The sequence below is a fragment of the Podarcis gaigeae genome (genome assembly GCF_964106915.1).
Source record: "Podarcis gaigeae genome assembly, chromosome: 2".
Classification (NCBI taxonomy): domain Eukaryota; kingdom Metazoa; phylum Chordata; class Lepidosauria; order Squamata; family Lacertidae; genus Podarcis; species Podarcis gaigeae.
Window position 1 is genome coordinate 69,321,912 of NC_139679.1, and position 13,882 is coordinate 69,335,793.

The following is a 13,882-nucleotide window of genomic DNA, read 5'->3' on the forward strand; positions in this document are numbered from 1 at the left end:
TTTATACCACCCGTGTCCTGATTTATAGTTGTGTCTATGTAGAAAACAGCATGACTGGGGCTCCACTCCAGTGTGGTTGATGACATGTGTCCCTACTCCTACCCCACCATTCTTTTCCCTCTGCCCTAGCTGCCACTAGCTTGTTCACGATCAACAATGCCACAGGAGTCATTACTGTGAGTGGCCACCTGGACCGAGAGGGCATTCCAGGTGAAGAGGTGCAGCTCCAGGTTGTGGTGAGTAGCAGGCAGTTGTGGGAAGTGGTAGATCTCTCTGCCCCCCCCCCCCCCGTCCAAGGCCTCAGTTTCTCTCTCTCTCTCTCTCTCTCTTGCTTCATTTCTCAGGCTCGGGAACGAAACCTCAACATTTACCAGCAGGTGGCGCAAGTGAACACCACTGTGACCATCCAGGTCACTGACATAAATGACAACAAGCCTCAGTTCTATCTGTGCGAGGACTATGCAACCTGTGACTTCACAGGCCCGCCAGAGGGTGACTTTTCCGGTGAGGTTGAGGAACACGCTTCTTCCAGAACACCTGTGGCTGGCCTCAACATTGTGGCCTATGATCCTGACAAGGTGAGCAGGGACAAGCTCAAAGGACAAGGAGATACCAGGGATAATTGATGCCAGTGCTATCCTGGGATGCTGCTCCCCTTTTCGCCTATAACTAGCATGTTAGCATTGGGCCATTCATACCATGCAGTGGGAAGGTGGCTCCTTATGATTTTTGGCAAGCATCTGCATCACTATAGAAGGAAAACAGGTGAAGATGGAGTATAACTCAAAACATAAGCCAAAGGTCAATCTAAAATGTCTCATCCCATATTGTAAGATGTTAAAAGTATATTCAGTAGTGTGCCACAGTCGGTCCAAGACCATTTGTAATGTTCTTCAATAAGAAATTTATATGGAGAATATACTATGTCAACAACTGTAGTATTTTAGCTACTGGAAAATTCAAGGGTAGGTGGTCCTAACACAGTCTAGGGCAAAAGACTGTAATATATCATTGTATGTGCCTCCGTGTGTGTATGTGTGTAGCATACGTGTAGCCAGTATGCACATTAATTATTATTATTATTATTATTATTATTATTATTATTATTATTTGTGTGTGGTCTGTGTGGGTGCATGAGAGTGTGAGTGGGGGTAGGGGGATGACGGATGGTTACTTTTGCTTTGGCCATGCTGAGCACTGGGAGGCTGGCCTGTTTGATTATCCGAGCTCCCTGACTTCTTCCCTGAACAGGGCTCCAATGGCACCTTCCAGCTGTCCCTGCGGGGTCCAGATGCGTTTGCATTTTCAGTCTCACCCCGGAAAATCGTGAATGAAGGCACCGTTCAGGTCCTTGTAAGCAATTCAAGTCTTGTGGACTACGAAAAGACACCTACTATGACTGTGGAGGTGAGTGAAACAAGGGTCAGGGAGAGTCCCATTCCCTTCCTGCCAGGAACTGGGATCTTAACTCAGCCGTTTGTTCGCTAAAAGTAACTGAATCTCCTTCTAGGCCATTTCAGTGTAGAAGTGAGGATTATGATCAGACACCCCAGAAGGTAGCTCTAAAAGGACTTCATTCTGCTGTCTGCTCAGAGCCTGAAGCCATCAGGCTGTGTGGGAACTGTGTGGTTAGCACTGTGTGACTGACCATCTTCTTGTAGAATCAAAGCATCCTCACCAGCTCTGGATTCTCATCAAGTATGAGCATCCTATTATACCTGGCTGGCTGCCAAGGAAATAGGCCAACGATGTAGACAGTCTTTGAAGCCCAGAAGACCCTGTTTAGTTCCTTCCCACAAAAGGTGGCAGCATGGAGTTTAGTAAGAGTCACTCTGAAGCCACTTCTGCCCCCATGACCGTGACCATGCTTGGGCTGAGGTTTACTTGGCTCCTTCTAATCCTGGCAGATTGTAGCAAATGACACTGGAAGGGACACCGATTGCTGCTCCTTTGCTATGGTCACCATCAATCTCACGGATATCAATGACCACAGACCTGAGTTCAACCAGAGCGAGTACAAACTTTACGTACTGGAGGAGAGTCCACCTGGCACCGTTGTCTCATCTAACATCACGGTAAGCAAGTTCCGCAGCTGCCTTGGGACCAGGAGGTGGGGGCAGAGAACTCTCTGTCTGTGTCATCAGAAGGACCTATTCTCTGTGATGTGGCCAGGTGCTTCATGCCTATGTTGAGAAGCAGGCATCTTGGGCTTCCTCCACACCCCCAATGGGGAAGTCAATTAAAAATAACAGTCAATTTGATCCTTCTGCTCTCTGCAGGCTACTGATCCAGACAGTGGAAAGTATGGAGAGATCACCTACTATCTGCTTCCTCAGAGCATGTATGTACATGGGATTGCTAGAGAAACAGAGGGAGGAACAAGGAGAGCATTGTGGTGTAGGCCTCCTTTTGCTGGGAGAGAACTAGAATATCTCAAAACTAAGGATGTGTCTTTTTTCTGTTATGCAGCCATTCCACGTTCACAGTGAATGCAACAAGCGGGGCAGTGCTAGTGGAGAATGGCTCTAATCTGGACTGGGGAAAGCGTGCTGTCTATTATGCCACCTTACAGGCAGTGGATGGGGGAGGTCTGTCTGGATCCACACAGCTGGAGATCACAGTAGTTGACATCAACAACAACCCTCCAGTTGTGGTGGGCTCCTACAATGTCTTTGTCACGGAGGGCCAAGAAACCCGTGTCCAGATCCAGGTAATTTCAAGGCAACATTTCCCCCTTTATTGGACCTGGGCATTGAGCCTCTTTCCAAATTAGGCTGCTGTGCACTTTAAAGAAGTAACCCTGGCATGATTTACTCATAGGACAACAAGTAATTACTTACTCCTAGTACATGCACCTGAAAGTTTATGTGGCAGGAGACACCTTCACACTGAGGGCTCACCCGCACTTCCCATTTGGCTGAAGCAAGCAGGATCTTATTTCTTCTCATTGTTGGCTGAAAATTCCCTCAACTCACTTCCCAGGCCACCGACCAGGACGATCCAGAGACCAATAATAGCCGCTTGCAGTTTGAGATTGTGCCTGGCGAATTCAGCAGCAACTTCACTATTGACCCGAACACAGGAGTGCTGAGCAGTGAAGGGCCCTTGGACCGAGAAGCCATCCCTGCAGAGCTGGAGGGCAAGATGGTGGTGACAGTCCTTGTGCATGACTTGGGCATCCCTCAGTTGAACGACACAGTGAACGTCACCTTCATCGTGGAGGTAATGGTGCACCCTGTCAGGGCTCTGGAAAAAGGAGACCAATGCATAAAGAGGCACCTTAGGCCCTGCTCAGGTAAGCTGAGCCAGGTTCCAGAGTGTCTGTCGGAGATGGAAACAGGCACCCTAAGAGTGTGTGTTTTGTGGTAGATGGCTAACCCACGGTATTGGGGTCTCAGAAACTGTGTCATCCCTGCTCTGTCATTGCTGCGAGGATGCCCTCTATTATCTCGAGTACAGATGAAGCTGCCTTAGACTGAATCAAATTATTGGTCCATTGAGCTCTGTGTGTCTACACTGACTGGCAGCAGCTCTCCAGGGATTCAGGCAGGGTTCTGTCTCTCAACGCTCCTTGGAGATGCCAGGGAATTGAACCTGAGACCTTCTGCATGCAAGGCAGATAATCTACCACTGAGCTATAGCCCTTCCCCTAAGTGGATGCTTGGATGTGGAATTGCCCCATTACCAGTTTCCCCCTTTTCTCTTTAGGACATAAATGACAACGCACCCAGATTCAACAGCTCCTTTTATGAATTTTCCGTTCCAGAGGGCTTGAAAGGTACGGTGAGCCAGTGATCTTTAGTCCAGAGTGGAAAGGAACTAGGATTAACCTGGGACAACAACATGATGCAACAAGAGAGTCTGGCAACAGTGGCGGACCTTGGGGTCTCAAATTTCAGTAGCCTCCAATGCAATGCCAAAATTTGGTGCCCTCCCTTCCATTCTACATCATAGTTGTGGTGCCCCCTGAGGCACTCTGAGGCTCTGCACTCAATGCGCCCAAACTTGTCGCTCTTCGCTGAATCTGCCTCTGTTGACAAAAATAGTATGCACAACAAATAGGGGGACCCAACTTATAATAATAATAATAATAATAATAATAATAATAATTTATTATTTGTACCCCGCCCATCTGGCTGGGCTTCCCAGCCACTTATATCTAAATAATACCTGCATTGTACTAATAGGTTTTCGACCATATACAAAAACATTATCTGTTTTGGCAAGCAGTCTTTTTCAAGTTCTTATAGATAAATGCTAACTTCTGGTTCCTTTGGCAGAATGGGATTTCCTTAGGAAATTATAAATTATCATTTATCTGTAGAAATTTGAAAAACCAACCAACCCCTACTTGCTAAAACAGATGTTTTACCAGTGATCTGTAGTATTTATTGCATTGATTAGCAGTGGGGAACAGGAAGATGTGGCAAGGCATTAAACAGGAAGTATGTAATGGCTTTTCCTAGTTAGGAGGTGTTGCTTTTCATGAGCATTAGAAGTGTAGAGGTTGCATTGCTTTTTAAGATCTGTGGGGCTGTGGCAATGTGGTGAAAATGTTGTTATTCTTTCTAACTAACCTTCCATCTCCAGGTGTCTTTGTGGGGAGTGTGGAGGCTACCGATGCTGATCAAACAGTGATAAACAACCGTATCTCATTCTACATTGTAAGCAGCGCAGGTTCAAATAACTTTATGGTGCGTTCAAATCGCCTTGGCTCCGGCTGGTACCAGGGGATCTTGAATCTGGACTCCGATGTTGCTCTTGACTATGATCGGCTGCAGCAGAAGTTCTTCAATCTGACTGTGCAGGCGGAAAATTCAGACTTTGGGGGGACTGTGGAAGCTGTCACCGCTGTGGTGAGGGTGAACGTGCTGGATGTCAACGACGAGTCCCCAACCATTGAGCCATCTCCACCACGAGACATTGAAGTTTTGGAGAACGTTACCCTGCATGAGTTAGTTGTCACGCTAAATGCCACCGACATGGACACCAACCACTCGCTGGTATTCCAGGAGTTAGCTGTAGCCTGCTTCAATCATTCAGTCAATGTGGGCAACGTGTGCCGGGAGTGGTTCCTTCTGGAGCCCAATGGCTCAATTTTTGTGAATAGTTCAGAGATAGACTATGAGGCCTGTGACCTGGTGGAACTCACATTGCGTGTTAAGGATGAGTTCACTGAGAAGGGAGACCCCTTCAGTGGAAATGGTAAGACATTAGGACGAAGACTTGGGTCTGCATCCCTTCCTTCCTTTTCTCCATCAGTCCTACTTTCTCTTTGTGGCTAGGATGTAGCATTAGGTCCTAGCTGGAGATGCTTCAGGGAGCCATGCTTGTTGGGTAATGGAAATACTATATGCTCCAGTCCCAGCCTCCCCTCAGAGGCAGCGTGCATTGTATATAGAAAGGTTGCTGAAGGAAATGAGTCAGTTAGTACCCGGGCAAACTTTCCAGAGTCTCATCTACCTTGTTGCACAGTTGACTTAAAAAACATGTTGTCATTGCATGAGGAAGCAGCTAAGTGTGATGGTGGCACAACAACTCAACCTGTCTTCTGCTGGGGTTTTTTAAATAAAGCACAGGGTCCTAGACTGGGGAGATTATGGAGGGGGAGGGGCTGAATTTCCACCACCTGCACTTCTCCTCCCAACCCCAAATTATCTGCAGCCATTTTTCTCCCAGCAGGGGTTACTTGTGGTTTGGGAGGCCCACTGGGAGAAATATGGCTATAGAGAACCTGTTTTAGAGGGGAAAGCATGGGTGAAAGGATCCCATTCACATTTTCTGTCCCCGCAAGCTATCTCTTTAAGTATCTGCCCTGATCCCCATTCTTTTAGATGGATTTAGTGACAAAGTGTTTGAACACTAGGTTGTGTCAATGAAACGACTTAATTGCCATAAGCTTATTTTCTTATCTCTGTGGTTCTGCTGCTATTGCATCTACTTTGGATCTACTTTGTGGGAGGAATGTCATCGCTAATCTGGTCCCAGCATCTTCACAGCTGGAGGTTCCTTAGCACTGTAGAATGGAGGCAACAGAACAGTGAACTAATTTAGTAAGCTATGTGAATGGGCTGTTTGTTGAAGGATTTGAGAGACAAACCTTGATAGGTGATGCAGTACAGTATTGTGTTCCTCACTGGGAGCAGGGTGGAGTCTGCAGAGCCACTTCAGTCAGTAACTAGTGCCTCCTCTGTTGTGCCTTTTCTTCTTCCTGCAGAGACTCTGAGAATCTTAATCACGGATGTGAATGACAACCCACCAGTGTTTGTAGAAAGCACCACCGCCTTTGGTGAGAGCAATATATGCAAGAGAAATGTGCCGCTACTGCCCCCTGATAGATAGATGGGTAGATGGTGGTATATGAGAGACTTCATCAAAGATTCTCCTCCAGCTTTGTCCTCTTTTGATAGAAATTCCTCTTGTCTGCTCTTTTAGGCTGAGATAATTGGAGCCCCCCCCCCAATGAATTAAAAGGATATAAATACAATTTATTATTATTATTATTATTATTATTATTATTATTATTATTATTAAAAGCAATCGTAGCTCTCAGAAAGCTCCTTCTTCCATAAGAAGGGTATCCTTTCCTCCTCCAGTAGTGTCAAATAGCCAATCTTCCCCAATCAATTGTTAAGGGAGGAGCAGCTGGTTGCCTTCCTGTCTAACATTAGCCAGGACAAAGGAAGCTGGAGCTAGAAGCGAGAGCAAGCTCCTAGGAAAGACCTCTGTCCAGCATGCCCTGCTCTTTGGCACCCATTCTTTGATCTGTATCTGGTGTTTTGTTGCAGTGATAATCCCAGAAGTCTCTTCTGTGAACCAGCAGGTGGCTGTGGTCAAGGTGAGAGAATGCAATGTAGGGGCACATGTGTGTATAGGTGTGTACTCATTTGGGAACACAGTGTTATGTATTCTGTGGTCTGTGTTTGCCTGAGCTTGAGTCTGGACTAAGGATTCTGAGCTCCTGTGTTCCAATTCAATACATTATGTCCAGTCACAGAACATTTCAGGAATTGGGCCTCTGCCATTGGCCCTTGAACTCTGAGTCGTGATTCGCAGCTTGAAAGTTTAGGCAGCCAATCATGTTGGGAGTGGGAGTGGCCCAGGGTTTCAGGAATGTATATAAGCTGTTGCTTTGCCCCTGTTTCCCAGTTATGTAGTTCAATAAAGGTTCTTGCTGTTATCACTGTGTCTTGCCTCGTGGGAACCTACCTACACTTCACACAGCTCCTTCCTTGTGGTGAGAACTGACTCCTAGTTCCCACAGGCTATGTGATGTGGGGTAGTTCAAAGAAGCAGCAACAATAGTGTCCTTCTCCTCCTCCTTCCAGGCTAACGATGCTGATTCGGGTGTGAACAGAGTGATTTCATTTGCCATCTCCAGGGTACTTTTCATCCCAGACAATGGACCTGAGCAGATCCGTGAAAATCTTTTCAAAGTGGAGACAACAGCAGAGAAGGACCTCTACATTGGGAGCATCCAGTAATTGATGGGGTTTTGTTGGCTGGGAGCTTTGTGGAGACCACAAGGGTTGTCACTGTATTGACAGGGAGAGGAAATCCAGGAAGAATGGAAGCCAAGAGGAAAGTGTAGCATTGCCAGTCATTTGATCTTGGGGAAATTCTGATAATAGCTTGAGCATGACCAATGCAGCTATACTCCTGGCATCCTATCTAGAGAGAGAGTGTTGCTTCTCAGCACAGTGATAGCAAAATAGGTGGCTTAAATGTTAACACTAGCCTCTCACTTTCTCCTGTTCGGGGTCTAATACTTCAGTATAAATTCCAGTTTAGTACATGTTTTATCTGGCGTCCCTGTGATCTATCCCCAAACTTGGAGCAGTGTCCTAAGGGCCATATGCACAGACAGGGCATTGTGGAACTAGGGGCTGGTCTGTCCCTGTACAGACTCTGGGATCAGGAACTCTCAGTCCCTCTGATATCAACTCCTCTGTTTCTGCAGAGTCGCCAGCAGCCTTGACAGTTCATTGAAGGGTCAGTATCTGGTGACAGTGGAAGCCAAGGACCACGGGAACCCACCACTGTATTCCTCAGTATCACTGGACGTAAGACAGCTTTCTGATCTACCCAGATTCCTTTTGCAATGCAGACATTCACCATGGCTTTCTTCTGAGAACATTTGCCTCTCTCTTTCTCCAGATCTACACCGTCGACCAGAGCTACCGTGTCCGGCTGGTGTTTGATTCCTCCTTGCAGGACGTGCAGTCTAATTCGGATGAAATCAATGTGTATGGCATCTTTCCCTTCCCTTGAGTGGGTTGATCCAGGGACATATCTATTGTATTGCAATTTGAATTCCATGGAAAATACAACATAAGAAAAGAAGCACTGCAAATATAATTAAAAACTGAGGGCTTTGTGTGCGCTAACAATTCCTATTCCGCTAATGTTTTCAGATCTAAAGCCGGATTCTGAAACTTACTGGCACCATTACTATCTCATGTCCCAGGGTGCAGGGCAAGCCATGCAGCACAGAGGAGCCGACCCCTGAACATGAAGTTAAAGAGACACTTAGAGACACTCATTTTCTGTGCTTCTTCCAGGGCTCTGACGATAGCTACCCAAGCAACTGTCTATGTAGCAAACATCAGGTCCATTGAGGATTCCGGGAGCTCCAGATCTGACAGGTGACTGGGACAGAACAAGATGAAAGGAAATGAGTGAAGCTAAAGGGAAGACAGTAGTGCCTGAGAAGCATGAACGAAGGGGGAAGTACTTGTGATGCTTGCATCTATGGCTGGCCACAGGCACTAGCTAGTGTGGCTGTATGGTGCTGGTAGGAAGTATGTTTGAATGTCTGTAGAGTAAATGGAGAGGGGTAAAGAATATTTGAGGATTCATGTCCTCCTTGAGGTTCCAAGCACTAAGGTTGCATGTAGCCAGTGTGACAGGTGATGTTGTTGACTCTGTAGTGCTGATTCATTAGGGGTTGGCTGTGTTTGCAAAGCCAGTCAGGTTACCCAATAATTCCCTGGGGGTTGGCTCTTTGATCAGTAAAAGGTCTAGGAAGGGGCTTCTGGCAATACCCCTTTCCCATCCCCACACATGCCCATCTTACACATCACCATCTCCTCTAGGGCTGTGGCGAAGACAGCAATGGAGGCCTATTTCGTCTATAGCAATGGCACAGCTCTGATGCCTGGAGAAGTACGCACGTAAGTGATGCATCAGGGTGGAGCTGGGCTGGGTTGAGGCCTTCCCCAACCTGGTGCCCTCCAGATTAAAGCATTGTAGTCTAAAACAAATCCCATCATCCCTGACCATTGGCCAGACTAGCTGGGGCTGATGGGAGTTGAAGTCCAAAATATCTGGAGAGTGCCAGGTTAGGGAAGGCTGAGCTTAAGAGCATGGGTAGGAGGAAAGAGGGGAGCATCAGAAAGGGGAAATGTGCATCTGCTCTGGCAGAAGTTTGCATGGCAAGGAAGTATTTGAATTATGAGGATGGCTGACCCCCTCTGACTTAAACCCAGTTTGAATGAAATCATAGCCTTCCCCAGTCTTCTAAAACTAGTAGTTAAGAGGCCAGGCTCCCTCTTCCCCCCACTCCCAGTAATTTGAATCGTGGGGAAAGTTTCCCCTTGAGATGTAGTGATGGCCACCAATTTGGATGGCTATAAAGAAGCACTAGCCAAATTCATGGAGGTTAAGGCTATCAGTGTCTACTAGCCACTCCAATGGCTGTGTTCCATCCCACCGTCAGATGCAACAGACCTCTTTATACCAGTTGCTAGGAATCCCAAGTGGGCAGGAGAGTCCTGTTGAACTCATTGTCATTCTCCTGCTTGTGGGTTTCTTATGAGCATCTGGTTGACCCCTGTTAGAACAGGATGCTGGACTAAATAGGCCTTTGGTCTGATCCAGCAGGGCTTCTTATAACCCAAGGAACACTTCATGGACACCTTTCTGTCTTCTTTCCAGACTCATCCAGAGAAACCCTGGGGAACTCTCTCGGTTGCTCAAGCTTGGCCTATCCATCATTGTGAGTGCACATTTCCTGCTCATACTCCCAAACACTGAGGAGCAGCTCTAGGGTCTCTTTGAAGTAAGGCGGCAGTGGTGGGATTTGTCAAAGCTCAAACAGGAGAGCTCTGTTGGAATGGGTGCATCGGAGGCTTGGTGTGTGCCCCTGGCAAGACAGCAAGCTCTACCTTGCCAGGGCAAGTGAGAGGGCCATGGGAGAGGTTGTGTGGCTGGAGCCAATGCTGGTGGAGAAATGGGCATCCTGGCAGAATGGCATGCTGGAAACCAATCTTGCACCACAGCTGGGACTGGCATAGAGAGAGGCTGTGTGCACTGAGGCTGTAGCCAGGGCATAACTGAAACATTATGTTGTAGACACGGGTGCTTGCTGAGCCAGTGTAGTGATACTCTTGTGTATCCCAGGGCCCTGTGGAGGTGACGCAGTCCAACAAGGAGAATGAGCTGTTCGCTGTCATTGCAGGGCTGGCTGTGGCTGCGCTTGTTATCCTCATCGTCATGATCCTGATAATCATAGGCATGAGGAAAAGGTACAAAAGCGCCCTTCCCCTTATTATGGCAGGTATACGAATGTACTTGCTGCAGCTGGTTCAACGCTGCCTCTATTTGTTTCTGCACACTCAACAAAAAAGGGGCTGGTGTATTATTAAGGGCTTTTTTGTGGGGGGTGGGGTGGACAGGTTTGTTGCTGTTACTGCTTTTTTTGTCTATTTCATGTTATGATTTGTGTGGAAATGGTTTGCTTTTTGATGTGTTTGTTATGTAATTATGTATTTTTTCATGTTGTAAGCCACTCGAGCATGGTTTTAAATGTGGAAAGGCGGCATACAAATGAAATTCTATATGTATGTACACATGCTGCACTGCATCAGCACCTTCCCAAAAGCCAGCATAGCCTGCATCCCTCACGTGGTTCCACCATTCTGCTATTCCACATGCTTGGTTTTGTGGCATTCTCATGGTAGGGCAGCATGTTCCCTGGCCTGACCAATAGCCATGATAGCTAAGTACTACTTGCAGAGGGAGAGTACCTCTGAATACTAGCTGTTGGAGATCATGTGTGGTGGGAGTGTTGGCCATGCCCTACTTGAGGGCTTCCCATGGACATCTGGTTGCCTATGGTGGGAACAGGATGCTGGGCTCAATAGGCCTTTGGTCTTCTCCAGCAGGGCTCTTCTCAGGTTGTTCACTCTTCTTTCTCATTTCTTTTTGCAGTTATGTGAGGAAGCTGAGAGCCTTAAAAGCCCTGAAGGTGGCTTCAAAGTTCTCACCTGGTGACGTGGTACAGGGGCCCGCTATCCCTGGGACCAACAGATACAACACAGAAGGGTATGCTTTGGAGGTGGGGTAAGGTTTGTCCTAGTAAAAGGGGAATATCCTGGATTGACCCGTGGAGGGGCAAAATCAGGAAGAAACGTAAGTGTGTGCCTGCCTCCTGGTAGACCCTATGCCCTTTAGTTATTCAAATTTGTGTTGTTAAACTCCATGTGCTGAACTGGTCCTGTACTGAATTTGCAATATGACAGAAGTACAGTGGTGCCCCGCAAGACGAATGCCTCGCTAAACGAAAAACCCGCAAGACGAAAGGTTTTTCCGATTTTTTAGCGGCTTCGCAAGACAAATTTCCCTATGGGCTTGCTTCGCAAGACGAAAGCCCATAGGAAAATCTCCGGGGACAGCGGGGAAGCGCAGCGCGCCTTCTCCTCTGTTCCCGGACCTGTCCTGAAGGTTTGCAGTGGGAGGTCCGGGAACAGAGGAGAAGGTGCGCAGCGCCTCTCCTCTGTTCCCGGGGCTTGCGGTGGGAGGAGGGTTTTTCCTCCCCACTGCCAACATTCAGAAGGCTGTTCTGAAGGCTGGCGGTGGGAAGAAAAGCCCTTCTCCCCCGCCAGCCTTCAGAAGAGTTCCCCGCAGGGCTCTCCAAGCTGCGGATAGCAGCCTGCTGCCCCTATCCGCAGCTTGGAGAGCCCTGCGGGGAAGTCCTGCAGGGCTCCCCAAGCTGCAGATGTCTGCCCCGCGCGAGGGGCGCTCTGCTTCAGAGCGTCCCTCGCACCGGGCAGCAGGCTGCTATCCGCAGCCTAGGCAGCCCTGCAGGAACTCTTCTGAAGGCTGGCGGCGGGAGAAGGGCTTTTCTTCCCACCGCCAGCCTTCAGAAGGCTGTTCTGAAGGCTGGCGGTGGGGAGAAAAGTCCTTCTCCCCCCCCCCCCCGCCAGCCTTCAGAAGAGGTCCGGTCTGAAGGCGGTCTCCCTAGGAACGCATTAATTGATTTTCAATGCATTCCTATGGGAAACCGTGCTTCGCAAGACAAAAAACTTGCAAGAAGAAAAAACTTGTGGAACGAATTAATTTCGTCTTGCGAGGCACCACTGTATGTCCAGCATCTCCAGACAAATTCAGAAAAGGATTGATCTGTGGCTATACAGTGAAAAGGATGGGATTTGATGCCCAGGGGGATATCCATGTTTTTAGCCAGTTACTAGTGAATTTCCTTCTTTGAAGTGTCAAACTCTGCTGTACATGGGTAAGCAAAATTAAGGCGGAAGTTGCTAGTAGCCTTGACTATAGGTGATACACATTTTGTGCAACACCACAAGGCTGTTGCTGCGCTGTGTGCATCACACTGACAATTGTTATCAATTATGCATTGCATGTGATTTGTTGCACTGAGTGGTCTTGTGGTTCCCTCCCCCGTCTGGCATTCTGTGCTGTCTAGTCAGCTGCATGCTAAGATTCTGGTGGGCTGAATCTGTAGCGATTAAGAAACTCACCACTGGACTATTCTTCCTCAGGGCTAACCCCGTGCTTGGTTTCTCCTTGTACCCCTCCCTGGACCTGGAGGAAAACGCCAGCTCTGAAGTGGCCAGGTATGCCTATGAATCCTGTCTTTCAGTCTCACCTCCTGTGTATGAACCAGGTCATGATTGAATGAATGAAACTGACTTACCCTCCAAAGGCCCTCTTTCATGCATTGCCCCAAAGGTCACATTTGCCATGGGGCTGCTGTCAAAGAACTGAGTTGGCCACACACCCATTGTAGTGTTTAGAATGACTAACCATGTAAGACAGGGCCACCACTTTGCGAGCCTCTGTTCCCCTCACTTCACATCCCTGGCTCCCGCTGGTGGGGGCATGGAGACTGGAGCTAGGGGTGACAAAGAGCTCCCTAATCAGCCCATGTTGCTTTCTCTTTACAGCCTGAACTCCCTGGATGAGAACATGGTTGATGCTCCAGAGGTTGCTCCAGAGGTTGCTCCAGCTGCTTACAAAAGGGTGAGGACCCTCAGACCTCTCACTGCCCCACAGGACATTCTCCCAGCCAAAGCATGTTCCTGACATTTGATGATGACGATGACATACCTTTCAACTTTTTAGGATGCAAAACCAGGGTGCTCATCTTCCGGGGCACGCTCCCGGGCAAGTCACGTGACACATGCCCCTAAAAAGTGGCTCCCTTGTTTCATTTTTCCTTCTCTTTTGAAGAGCCCTGGACTGTTAATCCAAATGCCAGGCAGTGGCCCTTTATGACCATCATCAGGCCACACACCCTGTAGATGTCCCAGTGTGACTTTGTCACGAGGCACATTCCAGTCAGGTAACCTATTACTGGTGAACCAGCCATACCTATCTTCAAGTTCAGCGAGGCTCTCATGGGGCGTCTCATCTTGCAGCACCACTGTTAGCAGGCCTCACAGGGGCCTTCTCAATCCACTGGGACTGGCAGCAAGAGGTATTGCGCAGGTATTCCGTGTACAGCCACGGAAAGTGCCTTCTGCACGACACTTCAAAGGTTTGCTGCAATGTGCTTGGCTCTCTTCAAGTGTAATGATAGGCCTGGAAAGACCCACTACTATGCTGCAGTAGCCTAGCTGCAACGGAGCTAAGATCAAAG

At 48.1% G+C, this 13,882-nt stretch overlaps 1 protein-coding gene across 6 annotated transcripts in view; it reads left to right on the plus strand.

Annotated features, from left to right (window-relative positions):
• Positions 1–13,882, plus strand: part of CDHR2 (cadherin related family member 2) — a 30,666-nt gene that overhangs the window by 16,030 nt on the left and 754 nt on the right. For 5 of the 6 annotated variants that reach the window (XM_083726249.1, XM_083726246.1, XM_083726247.1 and 2 more), the window contains 21 exons: positions 130–236; positions 345–578; positions 1,252–1,407; positions 1,908–2,075; positions 2,280–2,341; positions 2,470–2,710; positions 2,983–3,222; positions 3,709–3,778; positions 4,591–5,205; positions 6,218–6,289; positions 6,789–6,838; positions 7,329–7,480; positions 7,961–8,063; positions 8,158–8,246; positions 8,562–8,645; positions 9,096–9,173; positions 9,937–9,997; positions 10,402–10,526; positions 11,212–11,325; positions 12,783–12,857; positions 13,188–13,263. In XM_083726249.1, the coding sequence (XP_083582375.1) occupies positions 130–236; positions 345–578; positions 1,252–1,407; positions 1,908–2,075; positions 2,280–2,341; positions 2,470–2,710; positions 2,983–3,222; positions 3,709–3,778; positions 4,591–5,205; positions 6,218–6,289; positions 6,789–6,838; positions 7,329–7,480; positions 7,961–8,063; positions 8,158–8,246; positions 8,562–8,645; positions 9,096–9,173; positions 9,937–9,997; positions 10,402–10,526; positions 11,212–11,325; positions 12,783–12,857; positions 13,188–13,263 (2,972 nt within the window). The remainder of the gene's footprint in view (positions 1–129; positions 237–344; positions 579–1,251; positions 1,408–1,907; positions 2,076–2,279; positions 2,342–2,469; positions 2,711–2,982; positions 3,223–3,708; positions 3,779–4,590; positions 5,206–6,217; positions 6,290–6,788; positions 6,839–7,328; positions 7,481–7,960; positions 8,064–8,157; positions 8,247–8,561; positions 8,646–9,095; positions 9,174–9,936; positions 9,998–10,401; positions 10,527–11,211; positions 11,326–12,782; positions 12,858–13,187; positions 13,264–13,882) is intronic. The other variant, XR_014561113.1, reaches the window with a different exon arrangement.